The sequence below is a fragment of the Thunnus albacares genome, chromosome 21 (genome assembly GCF_914725855.1).
Source record: "Thunnus albacares chromosome 21, fThuAlb1.1, whole genome shotgun sequence".
Taxonomy (NCBI): Eukaryota; Metazoa; Chordata; class Actinopteri; order Scombriformes; family Scombridae; genus Thunnus; species Thunnus albacares.
In genome coordinates this window covers 4242365-4263893 of record NC_058126.1, presented here as the reverse complement: position 1 = coordinate 4263893, position 21529 = coordinate 4242365, and the positions used below count along the sequence as shown (strand labels likewise).

At 36.6% G+C, this 21529-nt stretch overlaps 2 protein-coding genes across 5 annotated transcripts; one reads left to right on the top strand and one right to left on the bottom strand.

The window, feature by feature from the left end:
• Positions 1-3287: 3287 nt before the first annotated feature.
• On the bottom strand, positions 3288-14328 carry si:ch73-264p11.1 (uncharacterized protein LOC100000923 homolog). 4 transcript variants are annotated; one of them, XM_044339747.1, is made up of 6 exons: positions 13874-14328; positions 11713-11766; positions 9596-9920; positions 7972-8035; positions 4257-4425; positions 3288-4149 (listed from the first exon to the last, which is right to left on the bottom strand). In XM_044339747.1, the coding sequence occupies exons 3-6, from the start codon at positions 9736-9738 to the stop codon at positions 4115-4117; spliced, it is 411 nt and encodes a 136-aa protein (XP_044195682.1). In that variant the 5' UTR covers positions 9739-9920; positions 11713-11766; positions 13874-14328; the 3' UTR covers positions 3288-4114. The 4 variants fall into 4 exon arrangements, with proteins under 4 accessions (XP_044195682.1, XP_044195684.1, XP_044195683.1 ...); XM_044339749.1 differs by lacking the exon at positions 11713-11766 and having other exon boundaries at positions 9596-9750; positions 9857-9920; positions 13874-14007; XM_044339748.1 differs by lacking the exon at positions 13874-14328 and having other exon boundaries at positions 9596-9750; positions 9857-9920; positions 11713-13305.
• A 251-nt stretch (positions 14329-14579) lies between these two features.
• zgc:112408 (uncharacterized protein LOC550260 homolog) lies at positions 14580-21248 on the top strand. Its single transcript, XM_044339745.1, has 7 exons — positions 14580-14851; positions 14984-15093; positions 16051-16123; positions 17025-17107; positions 17178-17381; positions 18722-18856; positions 20885-21248. The coding sequence occupies exons 1-7, from the start codon at positions 14776-14778 to the stop codon at positions 21083-21085; spliced, it is 882 nt and encodes a 293-aa protein (XP_044195680.1). The 5' UTR covers positions 14580-14775; the 3' UTR covers positions 21086-21248.
• Positions 21249-21529: the final 281 nt, after the last annotated feature.

Here is a 21529-nt window from a genome sequence, read left to right as displayed (position 1 = left end):
TGTGTCAGGTGGGGAAGCAGGAGTGGACCCTGGGAGTGATTGGCTGAGGGAAACACAGGAAGCAGGGCAGGGCTGACGAGACTGATACAGGGCAGGTGTGGGGAAGACACAGAGCAGAGCAGGACTAACGAGGGTGAAGCAGGGCAGGTGAGGAGGAGTGCATGAACACTCAAGGGAAACACAGAAACAAAAACAAAACCCAAAAAACACAATACTCTAAATACAACCTACACCAACCTGTCCAAGAACCATCATGAGCCCAAACTAACGTACACAACACACCTGGCTAAACAACAAAAGGCAGTCCAAACCCACCACCCAAGAAAACCCATGTGACCCGAAGGACTAAACAGAAGTGCAAACCAGGAGACCCCAAAGAACACAAGAACATAAAAAGACCAAAAAACACACGTCCAGGCAGGGTGTGACACACTGTGTGAAACAGTTTTGTCAGAATGGAGGTTGTGGAGTAGAACGTGCCAGTGGCGTTGGGGCAAGTTGAGTCAATGGTTCAATTTACCTCCAAAAATTATTTTCTGATATTCTAGAGACTAGAGACCCTGTTCATGTTTGATCCCTGTTACAAGTGCTACAATGTTGATGAATAAATACCTAATTGTTGACTAATGTTGAGTTTAAGCCACACACAAACAAGCTGTACATACAGACGGGTGACAAATTAAAGGAAAGCCAACATAAAGGGTCTTAGTAAGGTGTTGGACCACTAGAACAGCATCAATACACCTTGAGGAAAAAAGATATTCCCTCATTTCCCTCATATTCCCTCATTTGGTGTTTTGATGATGGTGGTGGAGAACGCTGTCCAACACATCGGTCCAAAATCTCCAATAGGTATTCAAATAGGTTGAGATCTGGTGACTGCGAAGGTCATATCATATGGCATATGGGGCATTGTCACCCTAGTAGAGACCACTCTAATCAGGATAGAAATGTTTCATCCTAGGATGAAGCTGATCACTCACAACTACTTTGTATTGATTAGCAGTGACCCTTCCCTCTGAGGGGACAAGTGGACCCAAACCATGTTAGCAAAATGCCCCCAAAAGCATATCAGAGCCCCCAGACCCCCTCACTGTAGGGGTCAAACATTCAGACCTGGACCAGTTTTTCCTTTAATTTGTCACCTGTCTGTATACAAAAAAGCACATTTACACACACATACTTTCTGTAGTTAACACTCAAAGATCACAGTTTAATCTTTACTGAAAATGTTGAGATAACATGTTGAACAACAAGACACAAACATATGGTTTTACTTAAAAGTACAAGTTTTGCCTTTGTTAAATTGATGGCATTAATAAAGTTCAAAATTATTTTTAATTTCATAATTAATTTGTTGATTTTGTGTAATTTTTATATCAGTATGTAATGGTACCACTATTTTCCTATAGAGCACTACATTTACCCCATCCCCATGCTCAATTTACCCCTACCATGGGGTAAGTTGTGCCATAGGACTAACTTTTTTTGATGGGTCATTATTCTAAAACCATAATAATTAGATAACTTGTTGTAATTTCCATGGGTAGACAACGACCTGAGGTATATATAGTAACTATTATTTGAAGCAAATACATTTTCATTTTGCAGTAAAATCATCAAATGTAAAAAGTGGCTCATGTTATCCCGTTCTCCCCTACTGGTTATGTATATGTGTAGTGTAAATGCATTGTATCTGTGTGTGGAAACTGTGGTTAGACTATATTTATAGTCTTCAAACTCAAGTTTGAGTTTTTCCACTTCTTTTTCACGTGTCTTTGTTGTTGTCCTCTGCACTCGTTCAGCCAGACGTTGCACACAATGTAAACTGAATAAAGAAATGAATAAATGTGCAATATTCTCTGAACCTCACAAAAGACGAAGTAAATGTCCAAAAGGTTTTATTCTACCTTGGGTTAAAAAAAAAGCATTTTAAGTTTAAAAACTGTCAGTTATGAAGCAGCTTGAAATGAGGAGGTGTTAAAGCAGACAGGATGTGTGGTTTTTGTCCGTACAGACAATGGTACAGAAAGCATTTTGGTTTAGTATTTGGACTGCATGCATCTTACGAAAATAGATTTTAAAAAGTCTCATACAAGCCATGTTTCAGTTGTGGAGTTTTAATTGCACAGAATACTCACAAGGAGACACAATAGATTATAAAAGTAACACAATTAAAACCAGTGAAGAAAATAATATTTACAGAGGGTGTGAATATTTACAATGTGAGGAAGAAGTCAAGTGAGGTCTTTGCCTCCTTTAAAATGAAAAAAATCAATTGATACAGAATATTTCCTTCATTCTATATGTCTGCAATAATAGCAAGTAAAAATGTAACAAAAATAAAAGTTACTGCAGAGCGATTTCTCAACAGGGCTAAATAAAAGTCATAAGTGCATGTTTTATCAGTACAAGACAGACACCCAGAAGTGACAAGTTGATGTGATGTTATCTCTCTTTGCTTTGCTCACTAAAAGTTTACAGGAAAGGAAGAACAGAGCATCTAGGCAGAAGTCAAGTCTCATGTTAAAGTTACTGTGAATTTCATATAAAACATGCATAGTTTTTTTTAATAGGAACACAAGATTGATTTACTGCTACTACATCATTTATTGTAATGTACAGCACTAAACTCTACTGTTTTAATGTTTAATAATGATGATTTTTTCTTACTGCAGCTTCTCATGGGGCTTAAATTCTGTATTATCCACTGGAATAAACATTTAGGCCTTCAAACAGAATAAATCTGTATTTTGCTGCTCAATATAGTCAGACAGACCTTTTTTTTTCTACCAGTAGCAGTAATAAACCACACCTCCCAAATGACTTAAAGGATAGAGCTGGCGATATTGTAGATTTTTCTAAAATAGCATAAAAAGACGAAGAAACAATAAATTGATCTGCTTTGCTAACAGTTATTGTGTGTGATATATCTTATTCGTCTGTGCCGTAGACCTCCGTTGTTATCCAAAAACTATTACACTATTAATACATTTTCCTTCATTGTCATGAACACACACACTGTAGTTTATAGTGACTCAATCTTCCCCCCTACACACACACATACCATCCTGCTGCCAGAAATAGCGCACCAAATGTGGCTTCATCCACAACAAATGCACTATTTACACTTGATTAGTAATATTTGCTATAATTTTTTTTTTAAACATGAAACAATATATCTGTGAGCTGCATTTAAATATTTACGTCTTCAGTGGGAACCAATGAGTTTGGAGCTTAGCAGATAGAGTAGAAAAATACAGAATATCACCAGACTTATTCTTTCATTTTGCGCCATATATTGCTTCTGCTGCTTTAATAAAAAGTCAGTAAAACCTGTTGGAAAGCAAAGTATGAGAATGTCTCATGAGTACAGTGTCACTCTTCTGTTAGTTTCCTGTTTTGACCTAACTGTTAAAGCTCTGTTAGAAGCTGCAAGTGGTCAGAGTGGTTAGTTTCTCAGCGCTAGAACAAAAGTCACGTTGTGCTCCGGGTGACTGTAAATGATAGCAAATGACATTTTAATAAAGCCATTGCTGAGAAATGATGAAACTGTCCTTCAACTGGATGACTGGATGGCAGATCTTATGCTAAATATGTAGATTTTGGTGCACCGAGGCCTTCGTTTGATAGGTCAAGAGTTTCTACGTGCATATAATTCTGGATGTATTATGTTCAAATGATCAGCTGAGAACACACAGTTTTTAAATATATTCTACTGTCTTATGAATCTGGGGTACATCCTTATTTGTGCTCATTTTAGTATCTTATCGGAGTCTTGTGATCATTTCCATTTTGATACGATAGCAACTGCCCATGAGTTAAACAGAATCACAGTATATACAAGCAAAATTGCAGAAAAGTTAATACAAGAGAGTAAAAGACCAATCATTACAAGAAAATTGAACAAAAAGAGAGTCCTTGCAGTTACAGGAAGCAGATGTTCATTTTTTGAGATAAAAGTCTTTGGTAGTCCAAAAATGATCCGGTCTGAGAACCTATTGTCCATTTTGTAAGATCCCATAGTTCAGTCTTTTTCCCAACATGTCATCAGCACTCTCTTGGTATATTCGACGTTCAACGTTGACTGTTAAAATGTCACAGTTTGTGGAGTTCAGGGAGGTAAGACTTCGACGTAATCAGGAGTATCTAGAGAAAAGTGGAGAAAAGGTCGAACAAAATGTGTTGAAGAAAACGGGGATTAAACTGTGAGGAAGAGAAGAAGACAGAAAGATAGGTAGGAACATATGACGTACTCTCATAGTCAGGTTCTTCTTCAGGTGGTCTTGGGGGTCGGATCACCATGGCCGTCTTCCTTTTGACAGAGTGGCGTAGGTGCATTGCCAGGCCCTGATTCCTCCTCTTATAATGACGGATGAGATCATCCAAGTTCTTAAAAAATGTCTCCTGCACACCTCCTGCTGACTGCAGGATAAAAAAAACAGCAACAGGTCAGTAAAGAGACTAAAAGGCACAGAGAGGGAAAAATTCAATATCAAAGGAGCAGGAACACATGTGGAAAGGGTAAAGAATGACAATATGAAACATAATTATGAGAGGAGGGAAATAAAACAAAATGTAAGAGATGAGAAAAAGATATATAATAGCGGAAAAAGCTACATTTGAGAATGGGGAAAATAACAACCAGAAAAAGGCAAAAACAACAATATGTATCAGGGAAATTTACAGAAGGAAAAGAAGAGAAAAAACAATATTAAGTTGGAAGTGGAAACAATAATATGTGTGTAGAAAAACAGGCCTCAAGAATATAAGTGGGAAATGGAAAATGTCACATGTTGGAGTAGAAAAAATAGCATTGAAGTAGATTACAAGACACAAAAAGATGTTGTAGTGGCACAAATATGAGCAGCCAGACTGTGTAACGGTTCATAAATTCATCGCTAAGTTTGTGTGCAAAGTCTCTCTTCAGCTAGTGACTGAGAGTCAAAATTTGAGGAATTTGTCTTATCTAATAAATGCTTAAGTAATATATAAATTGGTTGCTAACTAACTGGATGTCACTGTTAGCATTACAAGCTGTGACATAACTTCCAAAAATAATTGTTTTAGGGGCCAAAAGATAAACTTAACTCTTAATCTGATAATCCTTTGTAAGTGTAGGTGTGACTTTGTTTTATTTCTGTCTGCATACCTGGAGAAATACTGTATGTGTGTTTAAGAATTAGTCATGCAGTTTACAGTGAGAGGGAAATATCCGACTATGCTAAGCTAACCAATGTTATTTAGTTATTTAGTCTAATGTTCTTGGCATAAAGTTTTGTAATTTGAGGTTCAGTGTGTTTTGTCTGTTAAAAATGTTAGTGTAAGGTCAGATACCTCGAACATATTCCATATCATACCTCTTACTCTTCAATATAAACCTGTCCGATAGCAGCAAGCTAACATTAGCTTTGTCAGTTGGTTCATTTAACAGTGTCACCTTAGGTTAGTGGCTGTAAATGAGTTTCAGTCAAGTGATTTACTAAATCAGGTTGCACCATCAAAATTTAAAAAATTTGTTTTATCTCATAAACACTTAAGTTGTGTTTAAATTGGTTGCTAACCAACAGAAAGTCATTGTTAGCATGTCAAGCTGTGACATAACCAAAATTAACAGTTTTGTGTGGTGCAACCAGTTTTAATTTAGTGATGCTTACATCTCTACTTAGTAAACATGTATGTTATAACAAGGCTAAGTTTGGATTTATGAAGAGCTGTTGCAACCAACTACAGGTGAATTACTGGATGACACCACTGACATGTAAACTGACAACATCAAAGAGATATAGGAAAGAGGAACAGAAACAAACAAGTGCATAAAGGGTTAAAATGATTGACACATCATGCTTTGTGTGGAATGGAAAAAAGTGTCCCCCAATAAAAGATAATATCAGTGAGTGTGGCACTAAGTGCTGTGCGGTGTGTTTGTCTCTAAACCAACGTCAGAGGAGTTTCCTGTGACACGAGGATGATCGGTGAGCGGCTGAGTTTCCACTATGGCTCAAATTAAATGTTCCTTTAAAAACACTCAGACTGTTTTTGCTGCAGCCAGACTGATATCCTGTCTAATCTGTATACAATGAGGGGGCGGCTTTTACCAGATGAGCGTTTTTTTTTTTTTGATCTGACAAATGCATTACAGTAATCCTCCATTTAGATGAAGAGCAGAGATGTATTCTTTCATTCATGACGATTCATTTGCACACAAATTTCAATCTAGTCAGTAGTAGACCATTAGTTTGGTTTCGTTAGTGGTCTTAGTGTATGCAGGGCTGTAGCTGCCATTGCAGACACTAATGTCATGTCCTCAGTGTTTTTTTTAGCAATCTATGGGGAGTTTACAATCTACAAGTAAAAATGTTCACATAATTGTTGTCATACATGCCAATTCCAGTATGATTAAATTCAGGGGTGTGTCATAACCCGGCTCCTAGGCTGTGACAAATATGGGAATGGACACAATGGATGGCAATAAAGTAAAGATATTTATTATAACAAAGTAAACAACTGAAGCAGTAATTTGCAAATATGGAGCGTTTCAGACAGTAACATCAGTTGTGTAAGTGTGGGTGTGTGAGTAATGAAGTGTAAGGTGTTGTGGAGTAAAAACAAAACCAAAGAAGATCCTTCAGTAAAAGTACTACTGCAATGGAGAAATACTCCATTACAAGTAAAAGTCCTGCATGAAAAATACCACTTGTGTAAAAGTACATAAGTATTATCAGCAAAATGTAGTTAGAGTATTAAAGTAAAAGTAGTGTTTTGGTTCCTCTAACCATGTAAGGGCAGCACAGACCTTGGACTCTTTTAAAAAAGGCCTAAAAACCTATTCAGGAAGGAATACTGTAGCACTTTGAGTTTCACTATAAATGAAAAGTGCAGTTCAAATTAAATGCATTATTATTACATATAGTTCCTGGCCTGGGAACGCCTTGGGATCCTGCAGGAGGAGCTAGAGGGCGTTGCTAGGGAGAAGAATGTCTTTCCCGGATAAGTGGCGGAAAATGGATGAATGGATTATTATTATTATTTATTATTATATATGACATCATTAGATTATTAATAGTGAAGCATCAGTGTTAGAGCAGCATGTTACTGTTGTAGCTGCTGGAGGTGGAGCTAGTTTCAACTACTTTATACACAGTTAGCTAGTTTAGTCCAGTGGTTCCCAACCTAGGGGTCGGGGCCCTCCAAAGGGTCAGCAGATAAACCTGAGGGGTCGTGAGATGATTAATGGGAGAGGAAAGAAGAAAAAACAAAGTTCTGATACACAAATCTGTTTTCAGTTTTTGGAGCTGTTAACAACTCATAGACATCTGAAATGTGACCCCGACTACACACTGCTTTTTGTAAGACGTCAAAAGCCAAAAAACTGGTTTCATCTTTAACAATGTGTTGTATTTTAAAAGCTTGTTATATTATCCATTACTGAAAAGTAACCAAAGCTGTCAAGTAAATGTAGTGGAGTAGAAAGTGCAATATTTTCCGCTGACATGTAGTGGAGTGGAAGTATAAAGTAGCATCACATGGAAATACTCAAGTAAAGAACAAGTACCTCAAAATTGTACTTAAGTACTTTCTACCACTTATTAAATTCAATTTACTTAAATTTGACTATTTGTAGGCCAATAAAAAAGAAATTTATACAGAAATGTTACACCTAAATAAAATATACCCTTAGGTTAGAAAAATTGCCTGAGTTGGGCCATCTACTAGCTGAGTGGTTAAGGTGCAAACCAAATAACCTCAACGCCCCCAGTTCTGTTCCAGTTTGAACCCTTTGCAACCCCTCCATCCCCAACCTCCCCCCCATCACCTATCTCCCTGCTTTTCCTCTCTGTATCTCTGCTGTCGCTATTGAATAAAGTGGATTAAATAAAATGCTTGACACTTTTTGATACTTTCAAGTATAGTAAAGGCTTTGAAACCCTGTGTGTGTGTGTGTGTGTGTGTGTGTGCGTGTGTGTTTACCAGGAGAGTATACTGTCCGGTGTGTGCCTGAAGTAGTCTGTAGGTATACACCACTTTCTGTTTACTGCAAACATAAACAGGATACAGACATTTAGACAAAACTGTTCATCAAGAGGTGACATTTGCAGACCTGTTACAATAAATTATATTAATGAGAAGACTTTTAGCGGCTGAGCTTATAGGACTTGGTTTTACAGTTCCGCACTGTGAGCTATTAATGGTGTTAGCAGAATTAGTCGTTGATAGTTAAACATCTTAGCCTAGTGAGAAACTATTAAAAACATAAGTGACATTTCTTAAAACTTACCTTTAAGAAAAAAAGCCTTTTATTAATCTTAGCTGAAAGTTTTAGTTTGTTCCAGAATGTTTTATGTGTTTTATTCGTTATTTTGACTGTTTTTATCTTATTTTAATGTATTTTGGGCATTTTATTCTAATATGTTATAATATATTATCTGTTCTATGTTGTAACTTTTGATTTTTTCCTTTGTAAAATGCTTTGTAAAGCTGTTTTGAAAGGTGCTATATAAATAAAATTTATTATTATCATAAGCTGGTCACATGAGCATCTGGCACCTGGTTTGAATCCCCTTTACAGTGGCTACAGTTTACAATTTCATTTAGCAGACGCTTTTATCCAAAGTGACGTACATCTGAGAGCTGATACAACACAAGCAGGGATCTAGTCAGGAGAGAACAACATGAGTAAACGCCATAAAGCTAAGTTTGAGTCTGATAAGATGTAGATGCCAACAGGCAGTGCACAGAGGCATTTTTTCTCTCATCGGAATTGCCCTTTAAAAGCATCTTTCTGCATTTTTCTATGAAAAACATTTAAAACATTTGCAGTTGTTGGTGCATTAAGATAACTTTGTATATTGTCTCTCATATATATATACTGCACACCTGTAATGAAAACAGAAGAGCTGCAACCAACAGTACTGTTACGTAATCTCACCACATCACATTTATAAATGTCTGTTTAATTAATTATAGGTCAGCTTTGCTTAAAATAAAAACTGACTCATCTTTACCTACTAATATTATATGTGTGTGTCATCAGTAGATATACAGCATATTTTAGTTTTGTATAACTTATATTTTAAGAATAGTTCAGTTTGGGGGTTACTTACATTTTAAACGCATTAAACGCACTTTAATGAGCTCATGGGAAAAGTTCTTTGATGATGCACAAAAGTATTTCAATATTAATACTCTCAGTGATATGAAGAACTAAGATGCAAAATGTTTTGCATCTTAGTTCTTCAAGGAAATGCACAGCAGATTTCCTGCTAAACAAAAAGTACATCTCAGTTTTCTTCAGAAATATTCTTTCGATTATTGTTTTAAACAAAACATTATGGAGTATCTAATAATACTAGTAATACTAACACTATATAGTACAGTATATAATAGTAACATGAACACTTATACCAATATGGGTGCTAACATTAACACTATCTAAGTATGATTAATAAAGATACAACATTAGGAGTATTGTGAGCTGTAAAATTACAAAAAGAAACTAAAGGTCCAGATAAGGGAAGTCTGGCACAGTAAAGCTGGACTTCTCTTTATCTGGACTTTAGCCCGGTCTTTGCAGTACAGAGAGCAGAATACTCACTAGACACACAGACACATGGCTCCCTGGATGGTCTCGCTGTCTCGGATCAGGTAAGCTCCATCCTTATTCTTCTTTCCCAGCAGGTCTTCACACTCCTTCTTCGTCATAGCACCGTGGTAGCACACCGGCAGAGCTGATGCCATGATGACGAGAGGCTGCAATGGACAGACATCCACCACAGCAAACACGACTCACTACCTTCTGTTTTCTCAGATCATTTCTAAGAGGAGCAGTCCTGAATCCCCTTGAGAGAGCATGCACCTGCTGAGTGTTGTTATTGTCCCTGAAGTCTGGTGGAAGTGAGAGCAGAAGAAACAGGGCACGTCTGCAAAAATGAGAGAGGCAGACAGAAAGAGAGGTCAGCACTCAACAACACTGAGGTGTTCAGCAGAGTGCACTGTGAGAAAGAACAGTGACAGAAAAAAAAACCCTCAGCGCTGGCCTGATAGTTTCACAGGAAGTGTGTGTATGTGTGAAAGAGAGAGAGAGAAAAAAATAATGAGCAAAAGAAAGAAAAACAAGCCTATGTGAATATCAGTAATAGCATAAATAGCAACAGGAGCACTTTCATCTAAACTCATCTTAACCCTTAGAGCTGCAACAATTAGTCAATTAGTGAAATAAACATTTGCTGGTTCCAGCTTCTGCAGATATGACAATTTGCTGCATTTTTTTTATCATATATGATGAAATATGTTTTGGTTTTAGACTGTTTAGTCAGATAAAACAAGCAATTTAGGATCATCACTTTGGGCTCTATGAAGTTATGATGGGGTTTTTTCTCTTCTATTTGATGTTTTATGGACTAAAGAATCAATCGATTCATTGAGAAAATAACTGGTAGATTAATCCGTAATGAAAATAATCGTTAGTTGCAGCCTTTTTAGTATTAGTAACACACAATAAGATATCACTTTATTGATCCTCTGATGGGTTTACACGTCCCAGCAGTACAAGAAGGTTTATTAGAAGAACGTAAATCCATACAAAATAAATTCAGTGCTCTACAGATAGAAAATAGATTAAAAAAAATAGAAAATAACAGACAGCATGCATACAAACACTCAATGGCAATAAAAATGTCTTGGAGCATAAGATGTTCTATCTCCTGATTTTGATTAAAAATTTGAGACCTCACTTTTGGTTTTGGGTGAACATTTTTTGGGTAATCATTACTTCAGTATCGTTAAACTCCTGGCTAGTCCTGGTAGTAGTGGTAGTAGTTACACAGTATTAGTTGTAGTCACAGCGGTAGCACTACTTGTTAATTTTAGTCAAGTAAGATGTTATTTATATAGCCCAATATCACAAATTTGCCACAGGGGGCCACTATATACCAGAAGCAGTTGTAGTACAGTAGCTGTTGAGCTGCAGTGCCACTCAGGTATGTTGTGATAGAGATAAATAATGTATTTTAATGTATTTTGGTTATGATTAGTTCATTGTGTTTATATTTGACATATTTAACCCTTTCTGTTCATATCCTGAGCCTTCATAGAATGGAGCGGGTCATTTTTGACCCGGCCCAAGTATCCCTTTATATTTAGTCCCTGTTACCACATTTTGAACAACAATGGTATTTTATATCCATATATATCTTATCAGTCATTAATAAATGGGTGATTAATCCTTCATTAATGTTTCAGAGAGTGATTTTTTTAAGGTTTGACACTGTTCACTTAAAGAAAATACATTCACAATCACAAGATATTACAATCTCATGTTATCTACAACAGGAGAACATAATAAACCATTAAAACCACCAGTCAACACTGCCTGTAAACCACATGCCTTCCTTTTTTTGGCAAAACTTCTTCAAATTTAACTCTGACGAGAAAGAAACTCCCATCATTGGCCTTGAACACATTTCAAAACAAATACATCCACTCCTTGACCCCTTCACTCCTAACATAAAGTCAGCTACAAAAAGTCTGGCTGTTGTCCCGGACTGTAACTTGAGCCTGGAGCAACATGTTAAGAGAGTATTCCGGTCATGTTTTTATCAACGGAGGAATATTTCCAAAATTGGATCAGTTCTGTCCTTAAGTAACACAGAGAGAATTATACATGCTCTTATATCGTCCTGTCTCAATTACTGTAATGCCTTGTTTACTTACCTGACCAATCAAGCTGTGGAGCAGCTCCAAACTGTTCAAAATTCAGCAGCTACACTATTAACCAAAACAAAGCAATTCTCACACATCACACCAATCTTGGCTTCACTGCATTGGCTTTCAGTATCTTTTAGAATCAATTTTAAAGTTCTTTTAATCACATACAAGGCGCTGAATGATCTGGCGCTGGAGTATATAACTGAGCTCCTCACACCATACTGTCTAAACAGGCCCCTCAGGTCTGCCAGTCTGGGTCTTGTAACTGTTCCAGAGTCCAGCTGACTCTGTCACTGCCTTTAACTCCTAACAGCTGATTTTAGTGAGTTTGATTCTTTCTTTCATTGAGTTTTTATATTTTTCGTCTTTCATTCCTTTATTGTGTATATACATGCATATATGTGTGTAAATGTATGTGTATGTATGTAAATATAATAACAATAATAATAATAATTGTGCACAATCAACTCTGCATTGGTTTGCAAATTTCAACCAAACTGCAAAGTAACAGTACTTTTAGTCCTTTTTGTTATGCAGAAGTTGCATCTCCTTCTCTTTTGTTCGCTTGTGAACGTGACTGTGGGGCTGCAAAATGATGAGGGTAAGCTTCAGCCTACTGTGTTGCTGCGGCTGCTGTGGCTGCTTTGTGGGGAAGGTGGCGCCGCCTTTGCATGAGAAAAGTCAGAAGGGCCTTTCTTCCATTTTCTATATCCTATGTTGACCTCTTCTTCTAATAATTTCTCTTCAACTCACTGTCTCCTTTTTCATCTTTGAATGACAGATCCACCAAATCACTCCTTCCCTTCCACCAAATTGGTGAACTAGACGCTCAGGTACTTTTTATATTTCGTATGAAAGCTGCCCTCCACTACAGGGAGGACTACTGTATGTAGGGTAACCACTATGTTGGTTGCCTAGGTGATGAGGGGTTTGATTTGTTATTTTGTACAGGCGTGTTTGCAGGTGCAGATGCCCATCTGGGTAGGACCACTGGCAAGTATAGCAATATGATGCAGCTCTCATGACAGTGTCATGGTCTCGTTGAGCTCTGTCACCACTGTCCCAATGACAGAAATACACACACATGCCAACCTTTAGTTTCAAGATTGCACATAACCACCCTTTACCTTGATTTGACCCCCTCTGGTGACTATTAAATCCATTTGAATACATGCAGGTCAAATTTGACCCGGAGCACCCGCTATGTACTAATATTTATACTAGCTGCACAAAAATAAAATAATTTTGAAATATTTCCATTTTTGTATATTCTGGGTCACATGAGGAAAAGTCGTGAAATTTATGGTGTTTTTATTACTTTAAAATTTCTAAAGGAGTCAAGTGTGACCCGAACAGTATGTAAGGGGTTGTGTGTGTGATTTAAAGGGATATTAATAATATGAAAGTATTCATTCAGTTGATCCAAGATCCATTAAATGACATCTGACTTATTAACTGTCAATGATATTCAATTTTACAGGTAAACCTACTCAATATTGTCTTGTAAATAGGTTTTCATGGCATATTTCTGTCTCTTAGAGCACTAATGATGGAAATAAATATTAATTATAGTGAAAGGCAAACTAGCAATAAAGGTATAAAATGTGTGGATCGATAAATTCTTTTGAAAACACATACATAATATTTAGGTGAACACATATTTTAGTTTTTTTAAATTTGATTTCATTTTATATCATTCTATTATTCTATTTATATTATTTCATATTATTCTATTTAATCCAATTGTATTTTCCAGAGTGGGGCATAATTGTGTTGCTAAAGGCATTCAGAAGGTTAGTGGGTACAGTCATAGGCGCCTGATTATGTATTAAAATGGTGGAGCGAACTTGTAATTGTAATTTAAAACAAATTCCCTGCATTTCTACACCACCTAACCTCTTGGATTAAGTCAAGACACAGCCACCTGCACTAGTCTAGATTAGTTAGGTTGAGGATGCTCAGTAAACCAGGAGTTCATCAGAACAGTGTATAATTGGGTGGATCAGGACAGGAAATTATTATAAGAAGAAGAAGAATTTCACATTTGAAATTATATTCATAAAAAACATTACGTAACTTAAAATGTTAGTAGGTTGCAGGCTTGATGTGGATAATTTAACCTGGTTAAACAATGTTAAACCTGAAGGTTGCAATTCTCAAAACTCACAGGGCATCTTCAAAGTCTGACAACTGCAACAAAGTACAAACAGTTTGGATGAGATTTGGATCAGTTTTGATGAAGCTATTAGCACCACTAGCTGATATAATAAGAGTGAGATAATAATCATAATAATGAAAACACAGCGCGACGCACGAAGTGATGCGTCGTCATATTTAAAAATAACTCCATCTAAATACTGACTAAAACTGAAACTAAAGCAAAGTAGTCTGCAGAAATCTAAACGTGTCACTTTCCACTGCTGAATATTTGACTGTTTGTTAACTCAGACACTTTGGCGCCATGAGGAAAAGCGCTGCTCTGCCTGTCTGTCTATCTGTCACTCTGTTATGAAGGGTTGGACTGAACCAAGTCAAAGGGTGGTCCGAGAACGTCAGATTTATGTCAGTTACTGAAAATAGAAAAAAGATCATTGATATAGGCTGTTTAAATATAATCACCTGATTGGGGACTGTATGATGATAAGGTTATTTTTAAAAAGATAAAAAGTGGGGTAGCAAAACCATAACTTTGCTCCCCCTAATTAAATGATGGGGATGCATTTGCTCCACTTGCTCCATTGCTCAGTCGCCTATAAAAAAAGTAAAATGACATGATGTTACATTTTCTGCTATAGTAGGTGGCGATATGCACATTAAAGCTGTTTACGATCCGCCAGTAAACCGAGAGAAGAAGAAGAAGACAAAGAAGAGGAAGAAGAATGTGTTGCTAGGCAACTTGAAACGGGAAGTTAGGGGGCGGACCCAAACATAGTTGAACGCCTGCCTTGCACTAATCCATGCTGTGATTATAACAATAACGGCTTGAAAATAAGAAAACACTCGTTAGTTTTGTTAACTATAGTCGTTAAAGCCTGATAAATAATCAATGTCGCTGTCACAAGGAGCGTAATGCCCGGCCTTAACAGAATTGGAGTTGTCTGTCAGGAGGAATTTGATGCTGAAAGCGCTAAAAATCTCAGCAAAGGTTAGTAAAATGGGAGTTTTTCTAATTAGCGATAATTTTGTTCAGTCGTTTAATGGTAAAACTTCGTCAGCAACTTCTCTCCAGCTGGAGTTGTGTTTGTTTCATCCACCTTGTTGCCTCTGTTGCCGATAGATGGAGGAAGGAGGGGCGGTGTGTTGGAGGTTTTCGGAGCCGTGCTGACCCTGCTGTCCGCGGCCTTCATCCTCTGCACTTTCCCCCTCTCAGCCTGGATGTGTGCCAAGGTGACCTGATACAAACACAGCAAGGAAATAAAGACAATAACTCTGCCACTGTTTGTTTGTACATCTACCCTGAACAACACATGCTATTCAAACTTTAACACTTATACACTGTAGATCTGAGGAATACTTGAACACAGACTCATTTATCAAACAAAAATGTAAAGTATTATCGGGTTACAGCTTTTCAAATGAGATGATTTGCAGCTTTGCTCTGTTTTATATCATTGAAAAAAATATCTTTGGGTTTTGGATTGTTGCTCAGACAAAACAAGCGATTTTAAAGATGTATTTTTGGACTGTGGGAACTTCTGATTGGCTTTTCGCATAACATCTTATGGACTAATCAATTAACCAGTTGTTCATAAATAGTACTGACAGATAAATTGTTTGTTTAAGTACTACTACTTTAAAGGGCTTTGGTGTATGTGAAGGTGTGTGAGATCTTGTTTTAAATAAAATAAGACAGAACTTTATTCATCTTTTTGTGTCTAAGATGCTCAGTATACGTAATAAATAGTAATTAAATAAACATATAGCATATACTGTGCTATATATAAAGTCTACAACTAACCAACCAACTGTCCAAAAGCCAAAGATATTCAATTTAATATCACATAAGACAAGAAAACACAGCAAATCCTCAAAATAAAAGAGCTGGAACTAGGTAATGTTTGGCTTTTTTACCTGATAAATGACTTAAATGATTCACTTTAACTTTATGTTGGTCAACTCATTGATTAGTAAAAATAAATAAATGTCAAAAAACTGAAGACACGCCATGCACAGTAGTGCCCTGTAGTACAGTGAATTAAAAAAAGTATTCCAGCACCTACCAGGATATCAATCCTAATATCCTGGTGGGCGCTGGAATAATTTTTTGAAATAAATGAATGTATTTAACCTTCAGTCTGAATCCGTCTTTGTATCTTGTCTGGCGGTTTGTTTTCTGTCCTGCAGGTCGTTCAGGAGTACCAGAGAGCCGTCATCTTCAGACTGGGCCGCGTTGTTAAAGGACGAGCCAAAGGACCCGGTACTGATTATTTCTTTCTCATCAAAGAGACTCTTCTATTCTACAGAACAGTGTTAATTTGTCTTTCATATCAGTGAGAGTAAAATTACAGCCGACACATGATGTCTATCTATCCAATCATGTTAAAATAGAAGAAATAAAAGCTTTAAAAACTTGATTCAATCACAGGAAATGCAGTTTTTATTTCCAGTGAGCATAAACATTTACTTGCATTTATTCATTCAAATGAAGTCACATCAATGTCACAGCATTTACAACATACAACAACAATTATTTTACAAATTCAAATCATAAATTAACTTGTCAGTGATATGTGAAAAGTTGTAAGAATGAATTGACAGTGAGAAATAGTACATTTTAGTTGGTAGTCTGTACCATATTAACAGAAAGGAGTACAAATAAGTACTCGGCTGCGACTATTACAGAATATAGATTACATGTATATTTGATGACCCACTGTAGGGATTTGTAAAACATCAATATCACATGTGAAGTCAAACCAGCTTTATTTAAATTCAGATTGTATTACTGTTTGTAACATGTTAAAATACATTGTGAACACATCAAGTGTTTTAAATAATAACTCCAAGATTAACTCATTCATGTATGATCTTAAAGATCAGGTTTGTTTCAAACATCCTCTGCATGGAATAATAAATTATATCTGACTTGTTTTTTCCACAAAAAAATGTTAAGTTGCCTTAAAATTAAATCTACTCCTTCTTCCTCATTGAAAAAAACAAACTCTGCACATACATCACTCTGCAGAGAGAAGAGAACAACATCCAACTGAGAGAACAAGAAGAAAAACACATATTTGACTTCAGGGGGACCTGAAGTGTCAAAATGTTTTATATATGACTGTTTGTCCAGCTGGGATCATCTCACCTTCTCTCTGCAGGTCTGTTCTGGATCATCCCCTGGCTGGACGTCATCCAGACAGTAGACCTGCGGACCGTCTCCTTTAACATCCTGCCACAAGAGGTCAGCAGCAGCTCTGTTATGATTACAGACTAGTAGTTCTTCACATCATCACCTTCCTCTTCCTCCTCAGGTCCTGACTGCAGACGGGGTGCCGTTAAAGGTGGACGCTGTCGTGTTTTACCGGGTGGTGGACCCGTCTCTCTGGGTGACGCGTGTTAAAAATGGTTACCAGGCCACACAAACACTGGCACAGACCACCCTGAGGGCCGCGGTGGGAGCACACACGCTGACAGACCTGCTGTCACAGAGGAGAGACGTCACAGAGAGAATGGAGGTGAGTGAAATGATCACACAGAAACATTTAATATTTGAGTTATTATTAAAGAGTAACGATGTTATTGTTAATTATCGGTTGATGCAAATTTAGGTCAGATATTACGAGCAATTAGTTGATTAATCAACTAGTTGATCGTCATGAGAATTAATCAGCAACAGCAACAAAATGACAAACGTTTAGTGGTTCCAGCTTCTTAAATATGAAGATTTTCTTGTCATAGAAGACAGTTAATTGAATATCTAAACATTTTAGACTGTTTGTCTGACAAAACAAGTAAATTGAAGACATCACTGTGGCCTCTGAGAAACTGTGCCACTGTTTTTTAACATTTCATAGACAAAATGATTTATTGATTAATAATGAAAATAAATCTGATCTCAAGAATCCTCAAAGACTCTGCATAAAAAATAAATCAGTTTGCTGCGTAATAATGAAATGTTCTCCAAGTTACAACTTTCTTTTTAAACAATCTTTATTAGTGTTTTCAAAAAGTAAAGTTTAAAAAAAAACTCTGGTTCACTTTTTTTTTAAAGAGGACAAATCAAGAATGATTTTAAACTAAAATTAGAGAAAGTAAAATAAAAAGGTTTATATGAAGCAAAAACAAAAAAATGAAGTAAAAAATGAAGTAAAATACAAAACTAAAAATATGTGGTAAAGTTACAACAAATCACAACATAAATGATACATATGTAGTTTAAAAAGAGGGTGCAGCATATTCATGCACAAAGAATTATAGTAATAATAATAATAACTTTATTTATGTGGCACTTATCAATACAGGTTTCAAAGTGATTTACAAATAAACAAATATAGAAATTTATTAAAAATTAAGAAATAAACAAATGCAAGATTTATTTATTTGACATCTTCAGTTTGTACAACACATAAACATAAATATATCACTGTGTAAGAAAACATAACATAAAGGAAAATAGATACACTTACATGTATAAAACAGCAACAGAGTTTATGTGTTCACATAATTCAACAATATGTATGAAGTATGTTTTATGTCTTTATATGTTTTATGTTTTTATTTTGCACATTGAGCGAAGTAAACACAGTTTTGTTCCGCTGTGCATTAACCACATGTAGTGTTGTGATAAGAATTTGAACTTTGAACTAAGGATAACGTGATCTAAATTTAGAGAAACATAAATCCTAAAAACATCTCTGCACATGAGATAAAAGCTACAAAACATCTCAACAATGATCTCAGTTTTTCTGTCATAATTATTTCATTATATCAGAATTTATTTGACTATCTGAGGCTTCAGTTTGATCCTCGGTAGTGTGTTCTTGGTGCGACTTGTCATGTCTGATTTGTCCTCCAGGAGGTGCTGTTGGCTGTGTCCAGACTGTGGGGGGTCCTGGTGGAGCGGGTGGAGCTTAAAGACCTGACTCTCCCTGTCGGCTTGCAGCGCTGCATGGCTTCAGAGGCCGAGGCTGGCAGGAGGGCCAGAGCGAAGGTACCCGTCTACACACACACACACACACACACACACACACACACACACACACAATCTGTCTGTCAGATGCTTCCTGTCAGCTTCAGTTTTATAGATTTGTGTTTTTCACTGTCGCCTCGTCTGCTTTGAGCTCCTGCCATCTGTTTGAGTCACTGCAGGTTAAAGCAGACATTAAACATGCTGTGTGTGTGTGTGTGTGTGTGTGAGAGAGTAGGTGTTCAGTTATCCAGGTCATGTGATGTCTAGCACTAGAGTATATTGGGAAGGTTCTGTTTGTTTTTGTGTTTTCTGCATACAGAGTGCAGCTGTGGGCAGGGATGGGTGTGGTTTTATGAGCCACCAGTGAACAGCTGAACACGACTATAATAGAAACTTGAGGCTGTCATAAGGAACCAGTGGGTGGCATTGTGGCTGTTTCATTAGCAGAGGACGTATTCTGCATATTTCCAGCTCTATATTTATATTCTGGGGCTCTACTGGAATATATTTGCATGATTTCCAGTTTAAAACTCCTTATTTATCTTCTACTGGTCCTTTATGCAGCCCCTCAGTTCAGCCTCTGTCTGAAACAGGCCGTTTTAGCTCCTGTCTCTTTAAAGGTCCGCCTCCTGATGAGCCCGCTCTGTTCTGATTGGTCAGCTCCTGTTGGCTCTGGAGGCTACGTAAACAAACTATAGTAGCAGGATTTCACTTTTTTTTCTCATTCTCTACTGGAAATATAAACTTCTCAAATACATCCGTACACGTTCGAGCCCGAATCCGATCCAAAATATGCGAGTGGACAACATGACCAACCTTAGCAACAACCTTAGTAACAAAATTGACAGAACGGCCGTTTCTGATCACGTGCGAACAATCTGACGTCATCACGAGGAGGAAGTAAAGGTAACTTTGCAAATAGGCATTCAGGGCAGGTTGAAGCCCTGACTTTTGACTTTCAGGCAGCGTTTTTACACACATTCACCTTTTTGGAACTTTGACCATGTTTAATATCTGACATAATAATCGTATATAAATGAAAAAGTATGGTACAAAAAGCATTTTAAGTCCCCATTAAACCATGTTATAGTCTTTTCCTGTGAAGTTTTCACAGTGTTCATGTGGGTCTCTCCCTCATTCAAAAGACAAATAATGTGGTGGCAGGATCCATTAATGGACTTGAGGTTTCTTAAACCATCAGTCTCAGTCCAGACTGTACGTCGTTGTCCATGAGGAGTATTTGCACTAATCCTGAGGACTTTCCCTCTCGTGTTGATCCTATAAAGGCCAGGTAAGCCCACGTCTCTGACTGTGATTCACAAAACATCTTTGCAAACGCAAAATAATATAGAATATATCAGTAGTCTGAATGAGGACCGTGGAAGTGAAAAGAAGAGGAAAGAAAAGAAGTCTGATATCACTCATAAAAACAAATAATGAGTTTCTCTATTTTAATATATATATTATATATATATGTGTGTGTGTGTATATATATATATATATATATATATATATATATATATATATATATATATATATATATATGTGTGTGTGTATATATATATATATATGTGTGTATATATATATATATATATATACATATATATATATATATATATATATGTATATATATATATATATAAATACAACAGGAACAAAAGCATTCTTTGTGGCAATGCACACAATTTCAAAGATGACCTTTTATGAAAACATGAATATCAGAATGAGGAAGAAAAGAAACAATTTTCACCAGTTTTATGCGTCTCATAAATTCATACCTGGTCTCACAGTTTGAACAGAGCATCACTCAGTATGTAAAGTACGTTCTGAACATCTACTACCTCTTTCTAGACCTTGTTATGAGGCGTTTCTAATATTTGGAATATTCCTTTGTCCATTTTTCTTAGTGAAATATTCTTATCCAACCAACATATTGTGTTACAGGAAATAAAACATACAAACATAGAATTTTTTTAAGGATTTTCTACTTTCCTGCTGCACTTGCTGGTGTTTAAAATGTCTAAAATGTTCTTTCTGTTTGTGTTTAAGATGATTGCGGCGGAAGGGGAAGTGAAGGCGTCCCGTGCTTTAAAGGAGGCGGCGTCAGGACTTTCTCCCGTGGCTTTACAGCTCCGATACCTGCAGTCTTTGTCCTCCGTCCAGAGCAGCGCGTCTATCGTGGTCTTCTCCCTCCCAACAGAACTGCTGGACATGTTCTTCTCCCATCAGCAGATCTCTGCAGGGAGATAAAAATACAGACTGAGCTCAATTATGAGGAAAAAAAACCATCAAACCAAAGGAACAAAACAAGCAAACAGACCTACCTGTGCAAATCCTCAAAATTCTCAGTGTCAAATTAATTGTAAATGTGTGTTTTAATTTTGTAATAATAAACTGTAAATTAACATCAATATATTTACATTCCCTGTAGATTTAGTCAGCATCTTTATAGCTCAGTGTTTGTTTATGTTGTGTTACTGAACTGCATTTCCCAGAGATCACCTGTCAGTTAAACAGTGGCAGAAAAAGTATTCAGACTTACGTACCAATACAACCATGTAAAAATACTCCATTACATATAAAAGTTCTGCATGAAATATCCTACTACAGTAAAAGTACATAAGTATTATGAGCTTGATGTAGTTAAAGTATTGCAGTAAAAGTAGTGGTTTGGTCCCTCTGACTGATATATTA

Bases quoted from the DNA above. Each gene is read 5' to 3' on its own strand.
- si:ch73-264p11.1 (XM_044339747.1), bottom strand. From the start codon at position 9,738: ATGGCATCAGCTCTGCCGGTGTGCTACCACGGTGCTATGACGAAGAAG. The intron at 4,426-7,971 runs GTAAACACACAC...TTTATCCTGCAG, and splicing joins CCGGACAGTATACTCTCCTG to TCAGCAGGAGGTGTGCAGGA. The intron at 4,150-4,256 runs GTACGTCATATG...ACTTTTCTCTAG, and splicing joins AGAAGAACCTGACTATGAGA to ATACTCCTGATTACGTCGAA.
- zgc:112408 (XM_044339745.1), top strand. From the start codon at position 14,776: ATGCCCGGCCTTAACAGAATTGGAGTTGTCTGTCAGGAGGAATTTGAT. The intron at 14,852-14,983 runs GTTAGTAAAATG...TGTTGCCGATAG, and splicing joins CGCTAAAAATCTCAGCAAAG to ATGGAGGAAGGAGGGGCGGT. The intron at 15,094-16,050 runs GTGACCTGATAC...TCTGTCCTGCAG, and splicing joins CAGCCTGGATGTGTGCCAAG to GTCGTTCAGGAGTACCAGAG.